The sequence below is a fragment of the Phocoena sinus genome, chromosome 15 (assembly GCF_008692025.1).
Source record: "Phocoena sinus isolate mPhoSin1 chromosome 15, mPhoSin1.pri, whole genome shotgun sequence".
Taxonomy (NCBI): Eukaryota; Metazoa; Chordata; class Mammalia; order Artiodactyla; family Phocoenidae; genus Phocoena; species Phocoena sinus.
This window is the reverse complement of record NC_045777.1, coordinates 51,681,619-51,709,066: the sequence shown is the minus strand read 5'-3', so window position 1 is coordinate 51,709,066 and position 27,448 is coordinate 51,681,619. Positions and strand designations below refer to the sequence as shown.

At 54.2% G+C, this 27,448-nt stretch overlaps 1 protein-coding gene across 6 annotated transcripts; it reads right to left on the bottom strand.

Annotated features, from left to right (window-relative positions):
- Positions 1–655: 655 nt before the first annotated feature.
- On the bottom strand, positions 656–27,335 carry TBC1D24 (TBC1 domain family member 24). Of its 6 annotated transcripts, none has more exons than XM_032606728.1 (8): positions 27,242–27,335; positions 10,020–11,099; positions 8,800–8,958; positions 7,555–7,618; positions 6,403–6,498; positions 5,885–6,107; positions 5,267–5,437; positions 656–4,552 (listed from the first exon to the last, which is right to left on the bottom strand). In XM_032606728.1, the coding sequence occupies exons 2-7, from the start codon at positions 10,982–10,984 to the stop codon at positions 5,283–5,285; spliced, it is 1,662 nt and encodes a 553-aa protein (XP_032462619.1). In that variant the 5' UTR covers positions 10,985–11,099; positions 27,242–27,335; the 3' UTR covers positions 656–4,552; positions 5,267–5,282. The 6 variants fall into 6 exon arrangements, with proteins under 6 accessions (XP_032462619.1, XP_032462623.1, XP_032462621.1 ...); XM_032606732.1 differs by having other exon boundaries at positions 5,280–5,437; positions 27,272–27,332; XM_032606730.1 differs by having other exon boundaries at positions 27,272–27,322.
- Positions 27,336–27,448: the final 113 nt, after the last annotated feature.

Below are 27,448 nucleotides of genomic sequence, written 5' to 3'. Positions count from 1 at the left end.
ATAGTAAGAAGGGACTGCAGGGAATGTTGGGGCATCCCCAACCGCAGGCCCCAGGAACACACACTGACACGTGAGACAGGTGCACAGCCATCCCCATCCAGAACTGTCCGATGGACACCAGCATGGGCAGCACCACAGGGGGCTCCTGCTCTCACAGGCCAACAGGGGAGGGGTACTGGGGCAGGGGCACGCAGCCCACTGACAGATGGGAAATAGTCCAGAGGCCCAGGCTCTTCGTTCAGAAGAGGAACTGAAACAGCTAGTCTCAGAGAGCTGGCAGCACTGGGGCCAAGCCTCTCTTCCCCTACCAGCCCAGGATTTCTGGGACCCGGGCCAAGCCATCTGAAGGTGGCAGCAGGAAAGGGATGACGGGAATACGCAGGTCTTGGAAGGCAACGGCGAAGGAAGGGGGAGCAGCAGGAGTGAGTGTCCAGCCGCCAGTGTGGGGAAGAGGAACAGAAGGCAAGAGCGGGACAGAGCCACCAAGGCTGCCAACAGGATGGGAGGGCCGCTGGCAATCTGCCAGCCCTGGGAGGAACTGAAGGACAGGTGTGTGCAGGTGGCAGAGAAAATAGGTCTTACGTGTTTGTTGTATACGCACACCCAACTAAAATGCAAGGGATTAGAAAAGACATTCATAGTGACTTACATAAACTTCCAGATAGAATATGCTTATTTTGAATGAGCATGACTTTTTTGACACTGAGTTTTACACAGACAGGGATCCTTGCAATTCTGGACAGAGAAGTTTGGGCAACATTTCCTGATGGCCATTCCTCACGTTTACGGAGCACGTCCACATGCCGGGAGCTGTGAAGAACAGTAGACAAAATCCATCAGGGGAAGACTTGGTTGGCACCAGAGGCAGCAGAGGATCTATCTCTGGAATGAAGAAACTTCTCCCCGTTGATCAGGATCAGCTAATGCAGTCCCTCAAATTCATGTCCAGTGGTTCCTTCAGGAATTCCCATCCCACTGAAACATTTTCACATCAAGTACTTCACAGTGATGTTGATCCATATGTTCTCATTCATTTTATTTAGGACTCAGAATTAACACTGACCAAACATATCACTAAATCACTTATTTTTCCAAAGTTAGATTTTGCTTCAAAGTTACACATTCACTCACTACACGTATTTCCACAAGGTCCTCAAAATATTTTTTTTACATTCATTTAAATGCTCTAAAGTGTCAGTCCAGTAATCAATTTTTCAGCCAATAACCATCCTAGACAAGAACAAGAAGGTAAAATTATTCACACAGCTCTTCTCTTCGATCTTTAGCTTGTAAACTTTTGACAAAACGTGTCCTTTGCCAGTCAACGCACTTCAGGGTGAAATAGAACAGGGGCTCGCTCCTGTATCTTTGTATGAAAATAAAAACAGGGGCTGGGATAGCTTGGATTGAGCTAGCTTCACCACGTTATCGACCATATCACTGGACAAGATCAGACCTGCAGGCTCCCTGCAACCAGGGGCGCATCTAATGGGGAACCTAACTGAGCAGCCACACCTGGGCTTTAGCGGTCTAAGGCGGAAGCTTTTGTTAGTTGGTGTGTCCCATGTCACATCATGGGTCAGTGTCTGTGTGACAGTGTGCCCACTAACTTTGCTTCCTTGGTCGCCAAGTGTGGTGTTGATAAATTCCACACGGTCGGATGAAATGAGTGGGTCTGCACGCATGGGAGGCATTTCAGCTCCAGACATGAGTCACATGACACTGCACCTAACTTCAAGCACAGTCTGACATGTATATAACGAAGATCATAAATTCTTTTTTTTTTTACAACAGGCTATTTTTAAACATGCAAACACTTTTCTTTCTAACTTGACATCGTAGGGTGAAGCACCTGCGAGGTGTGCCTGGCACTCCTGCCTCATTTGGTGACTTCTCTGTGTAAACACGACAGTTGGGGGAGGACCGTTGAGATATAGGAATACATATTTGACGCAGTCGCTGTACGGCCTAATTATGGCAATTTTTTTTTGACCAGTGTTAGTCATGTGAACTTAATGACATTCAGGATTTAACTAAAATATGAGGAAGTAAACAGTTATAAAAATTAAATCTATTCCTGGAACAAAAACGACTATAGAAAAACTGAGGGAATCTGAATACAGACTGTAGTTTAAGTTTCCAGCATCATACTAATGGTCATTTCTTAGGTTTGATAAACATGCACTATTAACACTGGGGGAGGGTGGGGAGGGGTCGTGGGAGCTCTATACCATCCGTGAAACTCTTCTGTAAATCTAAAATTATTTCAAAATAAAGTGACAAAAACTGAATCTACTAAACATAAAATATGTAAGGAGACTATTATAAAGGCTCTGTGGCTTCAGGAAATAGATAAAAGAAATTTGAAGGCCTTGTGAAATCTTCAGAATTTTCTAAAACAAGTTGCCCTGAAAACCTGAAAAAAATAATAGGCATGGAACTTATAAAAATAGGAAAAATTGAAATACTTATTTTAATTCAATAATTAAAACTGAAAAACTCATAAAATACAAATGACTTACTCTTGTATTACAAATTATTTTTTAAAAACTGATTTTCTAAAGCCTTAAATGCATACAGTCCACTTTGATAATGAATTGGTTTAATCTCTGTTCAATTTTTTGCTTTTCTTATTTTTAAAATTTTAAAAAATTAATTAATTTTTGGCTGCGTTGGGTCTTCGTTGCTGCGCGTGGGCTTTCTGCAGTTGCGGTGAGCAGGGGCTACTCTTCGTTGCAGTGCGCGGGCTTCTCATTGTGGTGGCTTCTCTTGTTGCAGAGCACAGGCTCTAGGTGCGCAGGCTTCAGTAGTTGTGGCTCGCGGGCTCAGTAGTTGTGGCTTGCAGCTCTATAGCGCAGGCTCAGTAGTTGTGGCGCACGGGCTTAGTTGCTCCACAGCATGTGGGATCTTCCCGGACCAGGGATCGAACCCATATCCCCTGTATTGGCAGGTGGATTCTGAACCACTGTGCCACCAGGGAAGTCCCTAATTTTTTGTTTTTGAAATAAATTTTCAAATGTTTCTAGAAAAACAAATAACTCATTATGCAAATCCATAAAACTTTGGCTAATTTTTAACATAAAATGCTAGTAATAATCAGGAAGAAATAATAGAGTATTAACACCTAATATCAGATAACAAGGACAATAATAAGAATAAAAAATAGAGATAATAACCACATACCTTTTAGTTTAGCAGAAAAGTTAGGGAGAAGATGTGAAATTCAAAGAAACTGAATATTTTACATGCACACATGAAGATCTCATGATACAGAAATCGTGACTAATCAGCAGTCACCCTCCCTGGGCCAGACCTCTGGGGGCCCTTGGGGCAGCCACAGAGAATCCTCTGGACTTACTCACCAGAAAAAGAACACCCCAGTTCAAAAAGTTTACAGAGGAAGCCATGCAAATAGCGCTCAGGTATGCCTTCAGCTGCTTCTGAAAGGCTGTGCTTTTAAAAGGTCTTCCACGTTCCCGTGATAGAACACTGACAAGCAGGAGGCTGCACCCCGTTCGGTGGCATCCCTAGGGGCGGGTAGCCCCGGGAGGTCCCCCTAATTGAAGAAACCAGACTCGGGATCCCTGGAGTTCACGTAACGAGACTGTGTTTAATGAACACCAAAGTACATGTGAGGGCTGTGGGGGCTCGAGGACAGGGGGCAGCGAGGGCTGCAGGCTCTGGTGGGGGGGGTAAGCTGTGACACCACCTCCCAACACCTCTCCCTTCTACAGGGATTCACACTGGCCCCTCAGAGCCTCTCAGCAGTTCTGTGGGTACAGCACAGCAGGATGACTGGCCCCATTTTACAGTTGGGGAAACTGAGTTCCAGACAGGTTCACCAGCTTGCCCAAAGCCACACAGGGTTCCCGGTCCTTCCTTCTGTATCACTTTGGCCTGGCTCAGGGGGTATCTGAGTAGGTGGGCAGGGGAGGATGAGCACCCCACAGGAAGAGCAAGCAAGATGTGGAGGACAGAGGTGTGGCATGTGGGGACATGGAGAGGCAGGACCCCCTGGCATCTGTGGCCCAGGCTGCCATGGCCTCGGCACAGCCCCTTGGATGTCCGCTTGTCCTCTCTTTCCTCAGGGGTGTGTCCAGGCCCTCAGGACCAGCTGAGGGAGGTCATGGGGTGGGAGGGCCACTCCCTGCAGGGCTCACACAGCCCTGAGAGACGCAGAAGGAGAACTCGTGCCATGCAGAGGGGTGCGTCAGGAAGGTGCCTCGGGGGCAGGGAGCTGGGGAGGGTGTGTGGAGCACAATGAAGGTGAGGTGGGTAGGGCTGGACGAGGCCAGCACGCCGTGCTGAGGAGTCTGGACAGGATCCTGGGCCATGTCACTGCAGTGAAATGGGGCCGCTGCAAGGACTGCAGTGGAGCTAAGGAGGGCCCGAGCTGGAGAGGAGGAGGGCTGAAAAAGGTTCCAGGGGTCCAGGCTTCTCCAGGCAGGCCCCTGGAAATGTTGGCTGGTTTGGGGTCAGTCACAGAGGGCCCCTCCCTGGTCGGCCTCTTTAGGCGTGACTACACACTGAGGCCCAGCAGAAGCATCAGGCTCTGTGGAAACACAAGGACACATACTGTCCCCTGCAGCCCTTCATCCTACTGGCCCTCGGCCCTCCCTTGGGAGGGGCCCAGAGCCCTGCATAGAGCCTGCCCTCCCTGCCTTCACCCTGCTGTTCCTGTCTGAGAGGCACCCCCAGAAGGCCAGTATGGGGAGGAGGGAACTGAGTCAGAAGTTTCAGGCAGATGCTCCTGCTAAGGAATAGTCCCCAGGATGCCTGTTGTCTTCCCAAGACCAACACACCCCTAGGGAACCACCAGCAGCAGGCCCGGCAGGAGGCCGCAGGGCCTGCTTGGGAGCCATGCTCAGAGGCACCAGCAGGGGGTGCCATGGACCCACACTCGAGGGGCAGGCTCCCTCTGCCTTTCCAGTCTCGTCTCCCCCACCCCTCTCACCCCCCTCTCACCCCACAGAACCAAGGCTCAGGGGCTGCAAGACCTAACCCCTCCGGTCTTGGGCACAGGATGCCTGCACAGAGGACAGCCAGGGCCTGAGTCCGAGGTGGAGACAGTAGCAAGTATGGGCAGGTCTGAGAAGGGCCAGGCCTGGCCAGCTGAGGTGCTGGCACCACTCCCCAGCCCAGCACCAGAGCCCAGCTGCACCCTGATGGTGCCCACGCACGTGGGGGGGGGCGGTCTTCATTCACTGTCTCCTTCCTGAAGAAGGGGCCCAGCCACCACCCCACCCTACAGCAGCAGCTCGGTCACCGTTAGATCATGCCTGTCACTGGGTGTCAGGGTCTTGGAAGCCCCAGGCCTCCACAGCAGCGATGAGGAAGTTCTCAGAGCAGAGGGGCTGGTTGTTGAAAGTGTCGCAGTGGCCTGTGCGGCCCCGGTTCAGGTCCCCGTCGATGTAGAGTGCCTGGCCGCCCCCTCCACCTGTGGGATGCTTGGTCAGTGGCTGCCTGCTGTCCAGCGCTGCCCCCGAGGGGCTCTCCTTCTGCTCCTGAGCAACTCCACTTGTACAGGGCAAGTCTTGGAGCCGTCCCTGTGCAGCCCTGCCAGAGGCCTCTCTAAAACCACGGGGCTGGCTTTCCACTCTGTAAAGTCCCCCGGCTCCTGGTGAGACCCTGCTAGTGAGCTAAATTCCCCACACGCAGCCTCAGGTCCCCACGCCTGCCCCGCATGCATGCTCCACCCCCAACAATCCCACTGCCTTCCTCCGTCATCACAGGGGCTCTGCCTGTCCCTCAGGTGAGGTACCTATCAACTGGCTCAGCAAGAGCTGGCCTGGGGCTTCAGCCACCCACGACCCCGTACCCTCCTCCCAGGCTAAGTGACCAAGGGCAGACAGGAGCCCAGCCTGAGGTGCAGGGAGGCGCCCACCTATGATGAGGCAGTCGTTGCCCCCGGCCATGAACAAGGACTCCGTCTTGGAGGGCAGGTTGAAGTGTCGAGCAGCCAGGAACGGCGAGAGGCGGTCAGCAGGGTCTGAGGACACAGAGTGGCAGGGCGAGGACAGAATGGTGGTAGACTCCAAGGACACAGGCTTGGTCAGCTCCGGGTGTTTGATGACCACCCACTCATAGCGCTGGACCTCGGGCTGCAGCTGAGGGCAAAAGGGCAGCATGAGGAGTTGGCACATGGCGCCCACAGGGCCCCTGCCAGCTTCCCGCCCCCCACCCCACCCAATTCATCATCAGTGCCCTGAGTGAGGCCCTGAGCGGGGGCTGGGAGATGGCGCCGCACAGCGCAGATGAGGGCCTGCCCGCTCTCACGGAGCTCATGGTCTAATGATCACAAACCAGAGAGAGACGGCGAGGTTAGCCTGTAGGGTAACAGCTCTGACAGAAGTAAACAGGATCATGTGAGTGGGGTGACCTCCCACAGGGAGGCCCACTCACCCTAAACACAAAGCATTCTCCGGTCCCAAAGAAGCCCAGCTTGCCTCCAAACTTGTTTCTCTCACTCCAGTCTGTTGACAGGTAAGCTCCACACACCTGGGGAGAAAAGCCCAGGGTGAGGCTGTGCCCTGCTTGCCTGCAGGAGTGTCCCCTCACTCAGGACCTGCTGAGAGGCCACGGTACAGTCACAGCTGGGGGTGTTGTGGTCACAGCCCCCCTCACACTTGAGGGCCAGGGCTGGAGAGTAGTATGGGAAAGTCAGAGTTTGGAGGGCATGGGGCTGGCAGTGACCGTGCGCAGGGGCTGCCTCGGCTGCCATCAGCTTACTTGGGATATTTTCATTTCCCTCTTGGGCCCTAAAGCATGGGAATAAGCTCCATATCCACACTCTGATTGTGGGCATCAGTGCCAGGGAGGCCCCTCAGATGGAAGCTTCCAGGAAGCACCCCTGCTCAAGAAACGTTTTCCAACCCTCCCATCAGCCAGCAAAGTGGTTGATTTCACCATTAAAGAGTCACTCCTTTGAGTCGCTACAGGATTTGCCCAAAGTATCTGACAGTCAGAGCCATCTGCTGTAACATAGATGCCTGGGCTTCTCCTGGAGAGCCAGACGCAGACTCTGCAACAGGGTGAAGAAACTGAAACTCCCACAGGTGCAGGTTTGGGAGCCACTGAACGAGGAGCCTCTATCTCATGCAGACACCCCCAGGACTGGGGCGCATGAGCTCTGACTTTATTCTAGACATCTTAGATACTTTCCAGATGACAGCACTGCAGAGAACAAGGTCCTGAGAACTACCTGTCAGGGGCTGGAGGCAAGTGAAGGCAGACAACTCACCTGGCGCTGTCCAACTACTACAGGAGGAGGTGAGGCCTCACTCACTAGGCATTTCTGCAAAGCTCCTCTAAACTGCCAGGCTGTGTCAGGCTTGGGGCCTGGACCCCAAGGGGAAACAGGGAGGCTCTGGGTACTTAGGGGGTCCTAGGGGAGGCTAGATTCACCTCTCTGCAGAGGGCTGGCCCTGCTCTGCACCCCTAAGCCCAGGGAGCCTGGGTAGGGGCTATCAGGGAACACCCATCCTCTCTGGGGCACAGACTCCCCCAGAGCTCATCAGAGGCCAGGACCCCAAGCTCCCTCTGGTCCCTCCTCACCTCCTTTTGCGTGGTCTTGATGAGCAGGAGGGTGGGCTCGTGTCCTTCACACTGGAAATAGAACCTGGGGGCAGAGACCACACGTGCCAGTCCTGACAGTAACAATCACACCTGCACCCTTTCCCTGTGCCACTTCAGCCAGCCTCTGTTGCCCCAGGCTGTCTAGGGGTGGATGGACCTGGAAACTGCTTGTCCTCCTCTCCCAGGGACCAGGCACAGTGGCTTGGATGGTAACACCTTGGCCCAGGCACTTTTCTCAGACAAGATGGAGCCCTGGCCAGGAGGCCTGCAGGCCAAGTGGTCAAAGGCCCCAGGACTCTCTGCCCTGGTGTGACACAGAGGAGAAGCTGCATGGCAGAGGGCCCCCAGCAGACAGAGCCACGTGCCAGATGCTTCAGGGAAGCAAGAACCAGAGGAACAGGTCCCTGCTCTGGGAAAGCTCGGAACGTCCTCGGAAGCTGGGCAGCACTGAGAAGCATGTGAGGAGGACTGAGGCTGCCGCTGTGCCAGCACCAGGTGCCCAGGGGTTGGCTGGCATCCCTGGTGGCCCTGCTTAGCCATCCCTCAGCAGGCCTCCCACACTGCACAGAGGTGGGGGCCAGGTCAGCACAGCTCTGGTGCCTGCTGTGTGGGCTGGGCCAGCCCCGACTGCATCACCTATGACCCAAGCCAGACCTTGGGTCAGAAGCTACCTGCCATCTGAGGCTCTAGGGGGGCAGCCACGCCTGGCAGAGTGACCCTGGGAGACAGTGTGCCCTGGGGGAAGCCTGTACAGGGCCCGGCACAGCCCACAGGGCCAACATGGACATGGTGTGTGGATTGATGAAGTGGGGTGGAGGAGTAGTGAACCAAGGCCGGCCGCCTCAAGTTGTCCTGACAGTTCTGTAAGCTCCCAGGAGGGAAACTGACTCCCATGTCATCACAACGCCTACGTGGGGGCCTGGAGCTACGGCGTGTACTGTAATGACACCTGATGTTTGGGTGGACTTGGAGTGAGAGAGAGATGCCCAGAAAAGGGGCTCCCAATTCTAGGGCCCCCCAGGAAGAGACAGGGCCTTGCCCAGGTGCCCATGTTTGAAGGCTCATTTCCAGCCCCACCATGACCTCCCGGAAGTGGGGACAGGACGAAGAAGCTGGGCAACTCCACAGCTCATTCCACCCCTTCTGCACTGTCTGGCCCTTGAAGTCCATACCTTGGGGCCTTGGGAGGGTAGGCCCAGCATTCCCCAGCCTCCTGGGCATTACCTGGTCAGGCTGTACCCGTGCTGCAGCGAAGAGAAGAGCAGGAGGGGCTGGCAGAGGGCGAACCGCTCAGGGACCCATGACCAGATGTCTCTCATCTCCTTCACGCCAACGATCTCTGAATGGAAGTTCTCTGCGTGAACAGCCAGGTGCACAAACTGCCTGGGGGAGTGGGAAGAGGTCAGAGCACAGCTGCGACCCCAGCCCTGGCCACGCCCCCCACCCTGGAGGTGTGCAGAGCCTTTTGTGTGAGCTCAGCCTGGAGGAAACATCTCACCTGTTCAGCCAGGTCAGAGCCTGGTTCTAGGGGCCCTCAGGAAGAAACGGGGTGGAGCTGTCCCCCTGGAGTCCTGCTCCCACCCCGCTACACAGAGGGGAGAGCGCCCAGCCTGGGTGGGGACAAAAGCACCTTTTCTCTAATGGGGATAGAGAGTGAGTCAGCTCTGAAAGACAATGCTTCCTGGCCAGCCAAGCACCGACAGGCAGACAGACAGGGCCTGAACTTCGGCCAGGCTCTGAGGCAGCACTGCTGAAGCCAGCGCCGAGAGCCAGAGCAAGCAGCCAGGCTGGAAGACAGAGGGAAGCCAGGCGTGGAGACATGGTTTCCAGACCTACCTTTTAGAAAGTGAAACACTGAAAAACAGGAGGAAGCAACAGACGTGGAGAGGAGGAAGAAAAATAAAACAGACAAGGAGAGGTTAGTTGCAAGTACTGATGCCCAGGATACGCCTGCCTTTGGCCTGCAAGAAAGGCCTCCACACCTAGAGTACACTCACAGCGTCTGCCGCCAAGGTCTCAGGACACCATGGGCCCTTGCCACGCCTGTTCCCCAGGGATCTGTGCTCAGGGCAGGGGGCCACACTCAGCAGCCACGAGAATGGCCGGCAAGGGAGCCCAGAGCTAGAGTGGTGGAGCAGAAGCTGCTCTAAAACGACCCAAGGAGGACAGCCTGGCTCACTGCTGGACCTGCTGGGGCCAAGGTCAGCATCCAGCTTCCATCTCAGCCATGGCCCCTGTACCCGGGAACAGGACCCTATGCCTTCTGCGCCCACAGTTGCCTCAGCAGCCTGTGGCTGTAGCCAGGAAGGCCCTTTCTCCTTTCCTGTGGCTTTCTATCCACACACGGATAGACGGCTGGCTGGATAGGCTCAGGCCCCAAGCACCCAGAATGCATTCCCCCAAAGCCCCACCCCACTCGGGCCCTGATGGTAGCCCCTGCCTACCTCTTCTGCTTGACAGTGATGCCCTTCTGCTTCAGAGCTTTCTCATTGGCCATCTGCAGGAGCTGAATCTCCTTCCGAGAAAAGAGGCGGATGGCAAACGCTTTCTCCAGCAGCTTCTCGGGAGACACAGTCTTGGCGATGTCCTTGACAAAGGTGCGGATGTCCTGCTTCACGTTGTCTGACTCCAGCGGCTGCCCAGCTCTCACCTTGTGGAAGAATTTGAGGATTGCCAGCGCCACGCGGTACAGCACCTTGTAACCTTCCACCAGGAAGACGTCAAAGACGCGAGCGAAGTAGTTGAGGGGCAGCTCCCCAAACAGCCAGCGCTGCCAGTCTGCATAGACCTGCAGGACATCCTCTGAAACGGCCACCATCAGCTTGTGGGCTGCCTGGCAGTACTTGTTCACCAGGTCCCCGAACGTCATGCAGGAAGACTCGAAGGCCAGGAAGCTCTGGTCGATTAGCTTCTTGCTGGGGTCGTTGCAGGCCAGGATGCGGCAGGCCTTCTCGAAGCACTCGGCCTCATCGATGCTGTAGTGGAGCAGCAGGGCCACGACCGCAGGCAGCGCGGGGCAGAAGGAGACATCAGGGAACTGGTTGGCGATGCACAGCAGGATCTTACGCACGGCGCCCTCGCCCCGTGTGTTCAGGCAGTAGCTGGGCACCTGCGTGTTGTCTACAAACTCGGGCAAAGGCAGGCTTCCACTGCTGTGCTTGCCCACGATCTTGCCGACGATGTCACTGTATACGCTGGCGTCTGGTGTGACCGTGCGGCAGGGGATGTCCCGGATCAGGCGCTGGTACACCTTTCCCCGCAGGGTGTAGCTGCGGGCCCAGTAGCCCTGGCGTGCCAGCTGCTTCAGCTCCTGCAGCTCAGTGCAGCTCAGCTCCTTGGGCCCCAGGTCCTGGATGGTGGCATCCATCTTATCTTTGTCCACAAAGCAGTTGTAGCCCGGGGAGTCCATAGCGCAGGGCGTGCCCAAGAGAAGGCCCAGGGCTGCCAGGAAGGGGCGAAGAGCAGCTAAATCCACCAGCGCTCTGTCCGAGGCTTCTCTGCTAACCTGTTTGCCATCCCATATCCTACAGGATTAAAAAACATGCTTAGTACAAGTGTATAAAGGTTTACATTAAAAAAAAACATGTTTTTGTCTTTTTTTAAATTGAATTGCATACTTTATTTTTAAATTAATGAATTTTAATTTTGGCTGTTTTGGGTCTTTGTTGCTGCGCGCGGGCTTTGTCTACTTGCGGCAAGCAGGGGCTACTCTTCGTTGCGGTGCGGGGGCTTCTCATTGTGGTGGCTTCTCTTGTTGTGGAGCACGGGCTCTAGGCATGCGGGCTTACAGTAGTTGTGGCATGTGGGCTCAGTAGCTGTGGCTCGCGGGCTCTAGAGTGCAGGCTCAGTAGTTGTGGTGCACGGGCTTAGTTGCTCCGCGGCATGTGGGATCTTCCCGGAAGAGGGCTCGAACCCATGTACCCTGCATTGACAGGTGGATTCTTAACCACTGTACCACTAGGGAAGTCCTGTTTTAGTCTTTCTATAAAGTATCAGTAGGGCTTCCATTTAAGATAAGTGGATACTCTGAGAATTCACTACGAACTCTGGAGCATAACTTCTTTCCATGGGGTTTATGAAGATACTGGAAGAGGTCACATAGATTCTGGGTCATGAGAAAGGGCTTCGAGAGGCTGACTCTACTGTAAACAACTCTCTGCTCGGGGCTGGGTGGCCCACCGGGCCCCCACGCTTCACCCTGCAGGCCTTGTAAAAGGAGCAGCTAGTCAAGAAGACTCCATGAAGTCAACAGATGCTGCGTTTCTGCCCCAGGACCCCCGGCTTGCAATCTGGAGGCCAGCTCTTAATTTTCTAAAAATAACAGCTAAGTTTCGGGCAGGTATTCCAGAGAAGACTCAGTGGTGGGGAGTAGACATGAGGGCTGAGAAATAAATGGAAGGTGTCACAGCTTCAAAATTAGACATTTCTGGAACCAAATGAACCAGAAGTATTGGGGGATTTGGGCAACTCTTGAGATTCGTGCAGACATTTAAAAAAAAAAGGATAAAATGTGCTATTTGAGAGTCTCTGGCTGCATGTGGACAGCAAGACAGAAGTCTACCGTTCAGAATACCGCAATTTGACATTTGTTTTGCCAAAGGCTACTGTCCTCAACACTAAAGTACAATAGTCTGCCCATTCACCTCTGACTAACCTTTCCACCTGGGATGGTACACTGTCCAGAGTTATCACAAGGGTTTGCTTCAGTGAGTTTTGGTAAATGACCAGATCATTCTGGTTCTGCTTGCATCAAAAACATTTATCTGAAAATATTAAAAGTAACATTTAAAAAATATTGAGTGGAAAGAACTGTAATGTAAAACCTGTTATATTCAAGAAGATGTCTTGAGAAATCACCTTGATACGGTGGGGTTTTTTATTGTGTTAAAATATACCTAACAAAATTTACCATTTTAACCATTTATAAGTATACAGTTCAGTAGCATTAAGTACATTCACAATGCTGTGCAACCATCACCACCATCCATCTCTGGAACTTTTTCATCTTCCCAAATAGAAACTCTGCATCCTTTAAACACGAGCTCCTCATTCCCTGGCCCCCAGCCTGTTACCCACCATTCTACTTCCTATGAATTTGACCACTCTAGGGACCTCATATTAGTGGAATCATACAATATTTGCCCTTTCATGTCTGGCTTATTTCACTGATCATAATGTCCTCAAGGTTCATCTATGTTTATAGCATGTATGAGAATATATTTTTTGAATTTAAGACTATTATTTAGAGCAGTTTTAGGTTCACAGCTAGAGAGGATGGTACAGAGATTTCCCACATAGCCTCTGCCCCCACGCATGCACAGCCTCCCAGTTATCAACCTTCCCCACTAGATGGTACATTTGTTACAACTGATGAGCTTAAACTGACACATCACCCAAATCTATAGATCAATGAGGATTCATTCTTGGTGTTGTACATACTATGAGTTTGGACAAATATAAAATGACATGTACCCTTACTATAGTATCATAAAATGTATTTTCACTGCCCTAAAAATCCTGTGCTCCACGTATTCATCCTTGCTCCCTGCAACATCAGAATTTCATTCCTCTTTATGGCTAATGTTCCACTGTATGGACAGAACACATTTTGTTTATCTATTCATCTGTCGATGGACATTTGGGTTGTTTCTACCTTTTGACTGTTGTGAATAATTCTGCTGTGAACACAGCGGTACAAGTATCTGTTCAAGTCCCTGGATATATATCCATTGATACTGTTTTTATAGGGACTTTCCCACAGAAATAAGGTTTTGTGACAACATCCATTTAACACGTCCCACTGGAAAAACCTTACCCACAGCAGGACCAGGTGCTGCCAGTGCTGGAAACTGCTTCCCCGGAAAAGAATCCCAAATGGCAGTTGGTCTGTTTGCTCTATCCTGGGAGGGATGGCAGTTAGGGCTCTCCCATTTCCCCAGGTTGTGAATTACCTGAACAGTTTACATCTTTCGTTCTAGGCTCTGAGCCCACTAGCCTCTGGAGGAACCCCAGGCCTATCCTCTTTTCTCGAATAGAACCCACTCCTTGTCAGGGCAATAAACATGTTTATAAACAGAATATGGGCTTCCCTGGTGGCGCAGTGGTTGAGAGTCCACCTGCCGATGCAGGGGACACGGGTTCGTGCCCCGGTCTGGGAAGATCCCACATGCCGCGGAGTGGCTGGGTCCGTGAGCCATGGCCGCTGAGCCTGCGCGTCCAGAGCCTGTGCTCCACAATGGGAGAGGCCGCAGCAGTGAGAGGCCGCGTACCGCAAAAAAAAAAAAAAAAAAAAAAAAAAGTGTTTATAAACAGAATAAGAGCTAGGCAGGACAGTGCCAAATCTTGCTCAAGTGGCCTCAGATTCAGGTTGAATATTAAACTGGAAACTCCAAAAACGGTTATTGCACCTTGCAAATTCCTTCAGAAAGGACCTTCAGGGAGAAGCAGACCCACTTTTTTTTTTTTTTGCGGTACGCGGGCCTCTCGCTGTTGTGGCCTCTCCCGTTGTGAAGCACAGGTTCTGGACACGCAGGTTCAGCGGCCATGGCTCACGGGCCCAGCCGCTCCGGGGCATGTGGGATCTTCCCGGACCGGGGCACGAACCCGCGTCCCCTGCATCGGCAGGTGGACTCTCAACCACTGCGCCACCAGGGAAGCCCAAGACCCACTTTTAGTTTGTTCTCTTTTGGCTGTGCCGCAGGTCACGTGGGATCTTAGTTCCCTGATCAGGGATCAAACCCACACCCCCTGCAGTGGAAGCACAGAATCCTAACCACTGGACCGCCAGGGAAGTCCCCCACCGTTTTATTTGTTGTAGCAAGTTGTTGCAGCCTGGGGACTCCGAGGCAAAGACAGGTGCAGAAGACCCTGAAGGAGGTCCTGGATCCCTGCAGGCCTCCTCCCACCTGAAAAGACAGCATGGTGTTTGTGGAGCAGGGCAAACAGGCTTATGATGACCTCCTTAGGCATCTATAAAGCCAGGTCTCAGGGCAGGTTTTTGTTTGGTTTGTTTTTTACATAAACACATAATCATGAAAACATCCAGTAATACAAAATTATACAGTAAAAATGTAAAGTCCTGTTTAAGTTACCCCCTCAATCCTACTCCCTCTTCTACCTAAGGTAATCACTGTTCACATCTAAGTGCATGTCCTTCAAAACCTTTTTCTTTCATTTACGTGCACACGCATCCACAACCCAGTTAGATAGTTTAAGCTGGCTATTGGGAAGGGGAAGTCAGGAGATGGGAAACGGATCAAAAACACAAAGTTGCTGGGCTGGACCCTCACTCACCGTGTGGTGGTGAAGGTACACCCTCCCCGAGCTGTCCCACCTGCAGCTTGCAGCCATCCTGCAACCCTGTCCACACCTCCAGCTCCCACTCAGAAACAAGGCCTCACCGGCTCCCCACAGTCCCCCAGCTCCTGACTGAGGCGCCAGGCCCAGGAAGGAGGCTGTGCTCCCTGGTCCACGCCTGGCGGCCAGTGGTAGAGAAGGGAAGCAGGAGCTTACTCGGGAAGCGAGCCAGTTTAATGTCGGATAGGCCGGGCTCAGAGTCCAGTTCTGCCGCTTGTTGGGCTGAACCTCAGATAAGCCATGCCTCCTCCCTGAACAGCTGGTGCCTGTCTCTAAAATGGAGCCGATGAATATGAGCCACTGGACAGACATTAATCCCCACACAGCACCTGTGGGTTAAGCTCTTACTCTGGGCTCACTGGCTGGGGTGTGGGTGACACCCCGCACACAGGCACATCCCACTCTCTCTCACTCCCCCTTGCCCTGTGGCAGCCCAGGGCAAACAGCCACTCTTCTCTGCCAGCGGGGCCCTGGCGGCAGGTGCACTAGGAAACCACTTTCCCTCAGCCTCAGGAAGGGGAGGGAGGGAGTGAATTCTAATCTCAAACACTGCACTCACCTTAAGCACCGCCACCCCCTCCCAGTCTCAAGTTCACTGCAGAAGAAGAGGGTGGGGGCAGGGCTGGCTCCGGGGTGGCACCTCTCCATCAGCCCTGTGGGATGAGGCTGGCCCCAGCTGCCCACAGCTCCCTGATTTTAGAATGTAGGAAATAACTTTGTGTTTTCTGTCCTTAGCTTTGGGCCTAACCTGCAATTCTGGGAAAACAGGAAAAATTCTGCTCAGCATCCTGTTAGACTCACAAGAACTGCACACAGTGACCATTCAGATAGTTGGGACACCATGCCGTGTGTCTGGAAGGTGGCGGCTACTTCAGCTAGGGTTGTCAGGAGGACCGCTTCCCTCCCGAGCTGAAGTGATGAGAGGGAAGCTGCCAGAAGAGTTGAGGAGAGGTCACTCTGGACCACGAGAAGACCGCGTGCAAAGGCCCCGAGGCAGGAAGAGGCCTGCTCCAGAAAGGGAAAAGCATCCAGTACAGCCAGGGCACAGTGAGAAAGAAGAGCGGAGACATCCATGGGTTGGATCGTGCACGGGGAGGAGCCTGGACTTTAAGTGCAGTGGGAAGCAGGGAAGGTATGTGATCCAACAGACGGGTTTAAAAGCTGACTGCTGTGAGGATTAACTGAGCCTGTTTATAGAAGGCACTCAGCCCGGCCTGGCTCACCGGGGCAGCTCAGAAGTCCCGAGGGCCTCTCGTAGTTACTGCTCCTTGGGCTCTGCTGGCCTGGCACTGGCTCAGGGACGTCTGGGGAGTGATGGGGTCAGGCAGGTCAATGCTAATGCCCGATCAGTCCTGTGGTGAAGCCGAACCGTGCCCCTCCTTAAGGGGGCAGTGCAGCCACAGGAGGCTGCTGCCAAGGTTCTCCCACGGGCCCGAGAAGGCCCCTGCTCTCTTTGGGATGGTCCCCCCGAATGGCCTCTTCAAGGGCCCTTCTTCCCCTTCCCTGCCTGTGCTACTGCTTCCCCACCCGGAAGCCCCTTCCAGTCACCGTCATGTCCCTTTACTCACAAATACTATACCTGTTTTGAGAGTTCAGGCTACCTAATGGAAAGCAAGTATTCCTTAAAAAGAAAAAATAAAAATGTTAAGTGGAACTAAGTGACCTCTGTTTAGGGGTGTTAGGAGGCCCCTTCAGCAGCTCTGGGACTGCAGTCCCATGGACCCTGGGCCAGGAAGCTTTTCTGAGGAGGGGAGTTCCTGTGACATGACGCTTTGATTGGGAACACCCCATGGGAGGTCAAATAAACCCGAACTCTGCTCTCCTTGGTGAACCCCCAAAGTGTGCCCACAGGAAGAGGGAGGCGGCCAGTGGGGTGGGAGAAGCCCTCCCACCCCATACCCGCCACTTCTGCCTCCAGAGTGACCCCACAAGTGTCTTTGACCCCTCTCCCATCTCAGGAGCGCAGGTCACCCAGGAGGGCCAGCCCCACTGCACTCCCTCCTCAGCCAGTTGAGGGCTGGCTTCTTAATGCCACACTGCTATCCCAAAGCACTACCCATGGTCTGATAGTCACAAGACCTCTGCCTTTCTCACCTTTTTAGTGGGGAACATGATTTTCCCAAACAACTGGATTTGAAAAAAAACTCGCTTGCATGTGACAGGCCGCCCCCCCCCCCCCCTTTAAGCCTGGGTGATTCCATCTTAACCACCCGACAACACTCGGCACTATGCCTTCCTTACAGGCTGCCTCTCCCAGAGGGCCCAGCACCCCATCATGCCTCCCCTTGACTCAAACTTTTATTCATTTGACAAACTTCTACCAAGTTCCTTTTCTGGGCAGGGCACTGGGGATACGAGGGTAAAAGACAGCTCTCAAGGAGACCAGTGGTCATGGCATCCACAGTGAGACTACGAGAGCCCAGGCGGGGCACTGGCAGACCACCGAGGCAGACGTTGACTCGGTGTGAGTGCCACAGAGGGGACAATGGTACCTGAGTGTACAAAGACGGGAGTGGGGACAAATGCATGAGGGAGAGCACGGCAAACTGGGGAGCCTCAGAGAGATGGTAGGGAGTGACCGGAGGTGGGATAGGAGGGGCTGATGGCCTTCTGTGCCAGCTGCACTAGAAGACCAGACATCACCCCCACACAAGAGGGAGCAGGAGGAGAAGAGCCGAAGCAGAAGGCAACATATCATATCTGCATTTTAGAAAAAACCCCTGGGGGCCGAGGAGGAAGGAGGGCAGAGTCCAGAAGCGGAGGCAGGAGGAGGGTTGGGCTGAGCTGGCCAGGGAGGATGCAGAAGATGGGGTGGATTCCACCAGATGAGGTGACCTGTTCGGGGTGGGGGGCAAAGACCCAAGCAAAGAACAGAGAATTCTGGCCCAGGGGTGGGGTTTTGGTGGGGCAGAGGAAGTGCTCCATTTTAAAGTGCTTGTTATGACACAGATGCCTCTCAGGCAAATGCCAGAGCAGGTCAGGTGAGGCAGAACCCTGGGCTGCTGTGCTGAGATCCTGCCCAGACACCCACCCCTCAGCCCTGATACCTACACTGGCTCCTGGACTCCTCTGTCACCCAGTGGGCTTCACAGATGGCCCCTCCACATACCCAGAGGCCACCAAAGAGCCAACTGTGGCCCAGGTGGAAAAAGTCAGCCCTGTGCAGAGGGAGCCTGGTGCTCCCCAGGAAGCCTGCCCACTCCTACTGACCTCTGCCCAGCCCAGCCTGACCACTCCCCACCTTCCCCCTTGGCTGCAGGAATAGCTCATAGCCCAAGCAACTGGGGCTCAGCCTGGCCGGGCCTTAGTCACTGCACCACAGGACAGGGTGCTGCACAGTTGTGTCTCAGTTCTTCCCCTTCACTCTGAGCAATCCCACATCTGTTTCCTGAGAGTGAGATCAGGAAACAAAGAAAGAAGAGGAAGGAGGCTGGTTCCAGCCCTGCCGACCGGCCAAGAACGGGGCGACAGATGGGAAGGAGGGGCAGTGAGAGGCACTAGGTCCTGGGCCTGAGGTATGCTCCTCTCAGGCAGTTTCCCCAGGGTGGAATTCAGAGCACGCGCTCTCTAGGGAGCCCCTCACCCTCAGAGACCATTGGTCCCCAGCCAGGACGCAGCAGAATGACGAATCCTTCAAACAACTAATGGCCCCACTCTAGCCCTCAGGGTATGTGAGGTCTGGGGATGAGAAAGATACAGCAATTACAGGACATGGTCACTGCCTGATAAGATCTCAGGGTGCCAGGCACGGAATGTGGCAGCAGGACAGGGAAGAGCAGATGACCTCCTGCCTGTGGCTCTGCTTGTAGGGTATTTGGGTAGAGGAGCAGGGCAGGTGGGACAGCCTGGAAGGGAATCTGGGCTGGTGAGTAGGGTATGGCAGGTGGAGCTCTGAGGCAGAGAAGGTGGATGGAGGTGGGGGGTGGGAGTTATTCCTGAGGCCATCCACCTAGCACACCCAGAAGGGGCAGGGTGGGTGGGGCCTGGAGCAGGATGCATTCCACCCTCTCCTCAGGCTGGGACCTTCCTCTCAAGTCCAAGTCTGACTTCCTTAGGAGAGGCCCAGTGCTCCCGTCCATCTACAGGGAGAGGCCAGGGAAATGCCCAACCCCACTCCCAAGGATCTGCTGGAGGCCTCGGAGACACAGCTTCAAGACTCTGTCTGGAGTCCTAGGTCGAGGATACTCATCTCCCCGCCCAAGGCCTCAGCAATAGGATGATTCCCAATTCTGCGGATGACTGGTGGTGACAGTGTCATTGATTCGGGTGACTACGGTCACCGATCCCCCACATTCGCTTCCTTTGCTGCCTTGCTTTTTACTGACCTCACTCCCAACTCCCAAATCTCTTCTTGCTCTGGAACTTGGCTTGTAGCAAACAATCCCCCACCTCCTCATCCTTTCCCCTAATGCACCCTTCCTCCAGGCCAGAAAGCAGGGGGCTCTCCCTGGGACCCTGCCCCCTCTCTCCAGGGTCTCCCCAGGGTTCTGACACCCCTCTGTCCAGGGTCTCCCCAGGACGTGCCACACACTTCATTCCAGTTCTTGGCCTCCTCCTCTCAACTGCCCTCATTGCAGGGAATTCGAGGGTCAAGCAGGCAGACCTGGCTCAAAGCTCCCCAACTTTTTGGGTTTGTTTGTTTGTTTTTGTTTTTTTGCAGTACACAGGCCTCTCACTGCTGTGGCCTCTCCCGTTGCGGAGCACAGGCTCCGGACGCGCAGGCTCAGTGGCCATGGCTCACGGGCCCAGCTGCTCTGCGGCATGTGGGATCTTCCCGGACCGGGGCACGAACCTGTGTCCCCTGCATCAGCAGGCGGACTCTCAACCACTGCGCCACCAGGGAAGCCCAAAGCTCCCCAACTTTAGAAACCTTTACATCGCTGATGCTTCATCTACACCCAGGTCAGCCCCAGAAACTCCTCCACTCAGTGGGCGCATATCACAAACACCCCACTCTCTTGTAACTGTCCTGAAGCTCTTCACTGCCCTCCTCCCACTCGCCATAACTCTATCTCCCCGCACCGCCAATCCTTTGTGACTTTACTTCCTTGTCTGCTCAGCCTAGACCTGACCCTCCAAGCCTCAGCTCCACCGCTTCCATGCTCCTGTCTCAGCTACCCAGAAGCCCCACGAGAGGCCAGCCTGACCAACTATAGAGAGAAAATCGCACTGCCCTGCTCGTGGCCCTTGGAGCCACCTGGCAGCCCTCAGCATGCCTCGTGGCACCCGCCCCTGGTCCCCACACTAGCCAACAGCTTTACATCTCCCACTCTCCTTGAGAACCCAGTGTCACGCAAGAAGCATCCTCTCCTGTCTGACCCTGGCCCTTGATCTGCACCCCCACCCTTGGTCCTGGATCTGTTAGACAGGCCCCCAACCCCAGCACCCAACACTCCCCTTGAGCTAAGCCTTTCCTCTTTCTTTCCTTCCCAGTCAAGCTCCCAGGGAGAGCAGGCTGTATGTCTCCCCCCTCGCCCTTCATGCCTGGCTGCCAGACCTAACAGACACCTTTGAGACCTTATCTCCCTGAATCACACAGAGCTGACCCAACTGCTCTCAGCTCTCCTCTCCCCAGGCCTCCAGAAACCCCTTCTGTCTGTCTCCTTGCCTCTCTGGCTGCTGCTGCTCCTGTCCCTGTCCCTCAAATGTCCCTTTTGCAGAAATCCATCTTCTTTTCAGCCAAGAATTCTCAGATCCCATGCCTCCAACTACTTTCCTGAAGTCTCCCCACCTTCACACACTCCATGTGACTCCAACGTAGCTCAGCTCTGACGCCCAACCCGCTCTGCCCCAGCTCTCCATCTGAAACCCTTTCCTGCCCACCGCCCCACCCCCCCTCCTTTCAGGATTTGTCCCTACCTGCCCTCCAGGTAGGGCAGCTTCAGGAGTCTTGACAGGGGGAAGGGGGAAAGGCAGGACACACCTGTTCTTCCTCCTCCTCTCGGGCCAGTCTGCTTCAAGCCTCAGCCCAATGCCCCCTCCTTCACCAGCCTTTCTAGACTCCTGACCTCACAGGCAGGAATGAGGGCGACCTCCCCACACTCCACCCCTCCTTGTCCAAGTCTGTTTGAACTTGGCAGGCCTCTGTGATGAGCTGCTTATGAATCAAGCTCTTCTACTCTACTGTGACTTGGAGCCCAGGTGTCTCACACCATAAACTCAGTGTACCCAGGAAGGAGGAAGCAAGAGAAGGAAACAGATGGAGACTCAGGAAAATCCCAAACACTTGGGCCCAAGAGGGAAATTTAACTCTAAATAACAGGGGCCATTTGCCAACTTGTTTGTTCTAGGCGTGTGTCCTTCCCAGCAGACATCTTCACATGATGAGAAGGCAGGCTGGGCTCCGCCTCAGCCCTGAAGCAGCACTGGGATTTTTCAAATGCTAATGGAAACTGGCATTCCACAGTGACTGCCAGGCTGCCAGTTACCCGGAACCTGATAGTGGGCCTTTTGCTGATGGCACATAATGGAGGGCACGTGCCAGGTATAAAGGAGCGTAACCATTAAGGAGGCATTAGTCACAGCACCGTAGGCCAGTTGGCTGGCCCATCTGCTGCCGCTGGTCAGAAGTTCAAATGCAGGTCTTACCAGTGGCAACTGAGCCTATGGATGGGACCCGAGCAGGGCAGAGTCCTAACCGTATTAGCCACTCGAAAGGTTTCCTGCAGGGACTCGGGGACTTCCCTGGCGGTCTAGTGGTTAAGACTTGGCGCTGGGACTTCCCTGGTGGCGCAGTGGGTAAGAATCTGCCTGCCAATGTGGACTGGGGACACGGGTTCGATCCTTGGTCCGGGAAGGTCCCACATGCCACAGAGCAGCTAAGCCTGTGCGCCACAACTACTGAGCCCATGCACTGCAACTACTGAAGCCCACGCGCTCTAGGGCCCGAGCGCTGCAAATACTGAAGCCCGTGCCTAGAGCCTGTGCTCTGCAACAAAGAGAAACCACTGCAATGAGAAGCCTGCGCACCACAATAAGGAGCAACCCCCGCTCACTGCTGGTTTGGTCCACCCACAAGCAGGGACTGGGGTTGCAAGGGGGCTCTGCTAATTCAAGGTCTTTACCTTCTGAGTTCAAAAGGTCCTCCCAACAACAGCCCCCAAGGGCATAGGAGAAACCAACTAGCTACACAGAATGAGAAGCAGAGGGAGAAAACCCAGCTGTCAGAAGCTAGAATTTTGACTGGTCTGAATTCTAAGCAAGGTGCCTGTGATAGGTGTGCCTCGGAAGGCTGGGCACATGGCAGGCTCTCAGCAAGTATCTTTAGGCCTGACAACAGAGCTGGGCTGGGAGGGAATCTTGCAGGTTTAATCATTTTAGTAGGCATTCAAGATACTTCCTGAACGCCAGTGTATCAAGTGCTGGAATATGAAGATGCAAGGCCCAGTCCTAGCTCTCAATGAGCTTCTGGATGTGAGGACATGGTGTATTGACCATGCCAACTCAGGAGCAGATGCTATGAGAGAAAAGCACAGGGTGTCTGGGCCCCCAGCCTACAAGAAAAGAGGGGTCTGGAAGGATTCCCTAGCCAGCACCTGCCTGGCCTAGAACCTGAAGGCTGAGGAGGCCTTCGGCCAGGAAGCAGCAGAAACAGCATGGGAACAGGACAGGGCCTTGGAAAGCATAGCTGTTTAGGGCCAGTGAGTGTCATTCATGGCTCAGATTCAAAGACAGTTCTACAGCCCAGCTTCATGGGCTCTAAGAAGCCAAAGGGCCCAAGACAGAGGCCTGGGGTTCACCAGGCTGCCGAGGAAGGACAGTGCTTCTGTGTGCTGGGAGGTGGGGATGGGATGGCCCAGGAAGGCAGGGAAAGAAACCAGAGGCAAGTGGCGTTAACGTATACCCCTGGATCCTTTGAAGGCCCACAGGTTTAGGAAGATAGGAAGGCGGGAATGACCCTTGCTGAAAAATGAATTACAGATGATAATTAGGGAATGAGGACAAACTGACTCAAGGAAAGGCTGAAGGGACAGAAGCCAGGGAAGCTTTTGGTGGGACACAGGTAATGAGCTACATTTAGAATGCTACACAGTGGAAGGGCTTTTATTGGTAACAGAATCACCCATCGGTAATCAATTGGTACCCAATTAAAATTGTGTAACAATTAGGCAGACACACAGTTTCAGGTTATGCGAAACAGGCCAAGCCATGTGTAGTGGCTTCTCAATGGCCTGTAAGAGGAGAGTGCAGGCTGGGCAGGATGGAGGGAGAAACCATGACCGCGCACACGTGACCCCTGCCAGCAGCTCCTTGGGCAATACCCAGGGGAGATGGATAAGGTCCCACGGCCAGGCAGGGGACCATAACTGCACAAGATAGAAGGAGAGCTTGTTGCACGTACCCCTAAGTGAGCAGGTTCCCTAAGAGACGAAGATAACTGCTAACAGCACTTATCCAGAGGCCGGGACAGCCCTGGGGGCCATGCGCCTCCTTTGGGTAAAGAGGAACTCCTTTTGCCTTTCCTCACCCTCTCCCGTGCGGCCCCTCAGCATGGGGGAAAGATTACGGAGGGGGCACTATACACTTGCCCTCTGTATCTTCAAGAGTTTTTCCAAAGTCCCACCTGCTGCTAATGCTGATGCACTACACAGAAACTGGGGTCCTGGAATGAGAGCAACAGGACCCAGAGAATTCTGCGACCTTGGACCTATCTCTGTGTCTGAGAAGGCCTGTTTTCAGAGATCTAATTGTGAGAACGCCCTGAGAGGACCAACTGTCGGGCTGGAGGGGAATGAGGTCCTTTGAGATGAGTGACAATCTGGAAGTTTCCCAAAAGGCAAATAAACACACGTGACAGGAAGCCCCGGGAATCAATCATGTGATTTTGCACCTTTAGTATCTTACATTTTGCTGTTTAACCAACAAACAGGGGCTCTAGGACAGAAATAAAAAGCCCACTATCCTGCCCCCATCCCCCCAAAAGGCAAGAGATCATTAATCAGATTTTTGTTACCTTATCTACTCTGCTCTACAGACATGAAACATCAGGCATCTCCAAGGTTCAGTCTTCTTTTTCTCACTCCACACCACCCCACTCCCTGGCTTCAGTGCCACACAGGAAGTAGTACCCAGGACACTTTTGTGTTTGCTCTCCTTGGCTCCAGACCAATCTCTATCCAGGAATTCTTACTGACCCTCAGCTCAACATCTCCACACCGCAAGTCATCACCCACTCCCAGGCCTGTCCCTTCCAGCACACTCTGTGTGGCACAGCCTTACCAGCTGCCAGTCACCCAACCTTGGAATGTTCCCTAAGTCCTCCTTTATCCCTGGTCCTTCCCATCCCTGCAGCCACTTGTCTCAAGATCTTGCTCTCTTTTCTGTCCCCACTGCCCTTCCTTGGTGCTGGGCCTTTTGTCCCGCCAGGTATATCCCCATGTTCTGTTAACCGCCCTCAGTGCAGGACTTCACCAACCCACCCTGGCCACCACTGCCTGGTCACCCATGAGGGCACAATCTGACCAGTCACTCACAAACCCGAGATCCCTTAGCGGCTCCCCACCACTCTCAGGGTAAAATGCAAACTCGGGACTGGTACTCAAGGCCTCTCCTGACTGCCACCAGCCTAGCTCCTTAACTTAATCTCCCTCTCCTCACCCCAACCACCGGAGTTACCCACTGCCCTTCTCCCAACAGCCGGTGGGTGGGAGCTGTATTCCTGTACTTCACACACTGTGCCTTGGCCTGGAAGTCTCATTCCCTCATGTGGTCCTGCCACTCCCATTCGTTTTTCCAAAAAAAAAATTTTTTTTTTTTTTTTTTTTTTTTTTGACCACACCACGAGGCTTGTGGGATCTTAGTTCCCTGACCAGGGATTGAACCCATGCCCTCGGCAATGAGAGCGTGGAGCCTTAACCACTAGACCACCAGGGAACTCCCCGTTCTTCAAAATTTAATTCGAGCCCTTCTCAGGAGCCCCCACTAAAGGCCAGCTGGACTCCACCCCTCTGTGCCCATAGCAAGCTCCGTCTGCCTCTGTGAGAGCGCCGACCGCAGTGCCACAGTTCACTGGCCCGTCTCCTCACTGTACCCTAAGTTCTTCAAGGGCACAGGCTCACTCAACTTTGTAGCCACAGAATACCAGGCACAAGTCCTCATCATGTGAATTATGATTTGGATAAACTTGCACTGAAAGAATAACAAAAATCATCAAATAATGAATTTAGGTTGGTCCTTAGTGAAAAGCCCAAGGTGTTGTTTCTCTGATATTATCTCCATTTGGAAAGTGACACTTGAAACAGCCACTGAAACTGCTGCTTCAAGTTGAAAAGGCCTTTTTTCTTCCCTGCACAGAGTTGTCATAACAGAGAAGCTATGCTCAAACAGGTAAAACATTGAACAGGGTAAATATTAAGTGCTTTTTTATAACCTGCTTCATTGTCCTTATGTACTTCAAACCAGAAACAATCTAAAAGCAAACACTTAAATATGTCTTCTGAGATTGGCTCAGACTGTAATGAGAATTAGGCGCAACACTGCATGCCCAAGGTCACTTGGCCTGCTGACAGTCCTGGCAGGTGTGGTCAGCGACAGCTAGCATGGCTCACCAGCAGGTGAACTTGCAAATTCAGGGGGTGAATTTTGTTATTATGAAAAACCTGCCTAGATTACTACATTACTTCTACATCCCCTGAAGGTCACCCTTCATCCAGATGAAAACCACTGCATTAGTTTTAGCACCTTGGTTCATTTCAACAACCATTCAGGCAGAACCCCTGGCCCATTCCATATGAGGCAATGGGGGAGCAAAGATGAATGCGACGTGGCTCCAGCCCTGTTCATAGGGAGAGATGAGGTTCTAAACAGAGCACTCGCTACTGGATAAGTACTTCTCATACAGGCTTTACCTGAGAAGACTAAACGAGGACCAACCTTCAGGATAAAAGGATGCGTATGTGGGGGTTGTACCACTGGCTAGAAATGGAAACTGTAAAACCTCTGCGAGTTTTCTTGATCTTTTCTTACCTGGGTTTGTTTCTCCAACCCTGTATCCCTTAAAAAGAAAAAACCCGCACATCTGTCTTCAAGGCAATTAAGTAAATGTTTACAGGTGGCTACTGTGTACTGGGGCTAGAAAGTGAAGATGGAGAGGAGCCCTCGCCTCAAGTGGAATAAACCGCTGTATCTGATGAATAATGGGATTTTTTTCCCCCCTGTAATTGCCTAGATGTTCCTGCAGACCTGGGAGAAAACACATTCAAGTCCTTCTACTGGCCCTGGAAAGACAGGCAAACTCCTCACCAGGAATAAGCAGCTAGGTAAAGACCTCAACACCAGCATCACAACCACAGCCACATCGGCCACCAGGTCTGTGCCTCCCAGGCACATCGCTATCTTAACAGCTGACCCGTGCCTCCGCACTGCCCAGGTGGTCTTCAGCCTCTGGCCTTTAGTGTCAGCCCAGCAAGTGGTAATCCAGGAAGCCCATCGCTCGTCTGTTCCCTACAGAGTAAGGCCACCAGGCCACCAGCGCCCTTGCCAGAAGAGGACCTTGACCGAGTGCAGCCCATCCCCGACCTCCAGCTGTGCTTACTCAAGGCTCAGAGAGCACAGCGCCCAGGGGCCCCCGACCTCCAGCTGTGCTTACTCAAGGCTCAGAGAGCACAGCGCCCAGGGGCCCTGTGGAAACGCTTCCGTCCCCAGCACAGCCTGGCGGACAGCTGCCGCCTGGCACAGCGGCCACCCCAGGAGGCACCCGCCGGACAGGACTCAGAGGCTGGGTAGATACCTAGGCGGCAGGTGGGCAGCGTGTAATCCTGGGGCAAGCGTAGGACCAGGACGGAAGCAGCTGCAGGTCTTCGAAGACAGAACGTTATCAGAGAATCTGTTGCAATTTCGAGGCTAGAAGAGGATTTCCTACCCCGCAGAGACCGAAAGCGCCCGAGGAAGGAGTGACACAGAGCCAGCTCTTCCCACCGCCGCCTCGCCCGAAGCCGGCCGGAGAGCCGACAGCGCCTGGTGAGGGGCGCTGGCGCGACCCCCGGGGTCGGTGTCCCGCGGGTCCGAGGTCGGCTCCGGACCCACGTCGCGCCCAGCCCGGCGCTCGGGCCGCGGGGCAGAGCCGGCGGCGGCGGGCAGTGCCCGGCGGACGGTCGCGGGCCCCGGGCGCGCGGGCTGCGGAACCGCCACCCGCACCGCGGCAGGTCCCCGCGCCCCGCTCGGACGGAGGCCCGGCAGCCAGGCCCCCACGCCCCCTCCGTCAGCACGCCCCCTCCGTCAGCACGCCCGGGACGCGGTGACAGTCGGCCACCCGACCCCGCGGCCCCCGCGCCGGGCCGTCACGCCCCCGCCCACCCCGTTGCGCACCTACCATCGCCCGCCGCGCTGGCCGAGAACCCACCTCCCGGCGCCGCGCCGCGCCGCTTTCTCCTCAGCTAGCTGAGCTCCCGAGCGTCGGCCTTTCTGCGCACGCGCGCACGCGGCCCCGCCCCCGCCGAGACGCGCCGCCGGCTGCCCACCCGCGGCGCCCGCGGGTCTCTGGGGCAGCGGGCTCCGGGCATGCGCGCTGACGCCCCGA

Coding starts and splice junctions, on each gene's coding strand:
- TBC1D24 (XM_032606728.1), bottom strand. CDS start 10,984: ATGGACTCCCCGGGCTACAACTGCTTTGTGGACAAAGATAAGATGGAT. Junction 6,499..7,554: donor TCAAGACCACGCAAAAGGAG/GTGAGGAGGGAC, acceptor TTTTCTCCCCAG/GTGTGTGGAGCTTACCTGTC. Junction 6,108..6,402: donor GAGAATGCTTTGTGTTTAGG/GTGAGTGGGCCT, acceptor TTTTGCCCTCAG/CTGCAGCCCGAGGTCCAGCG.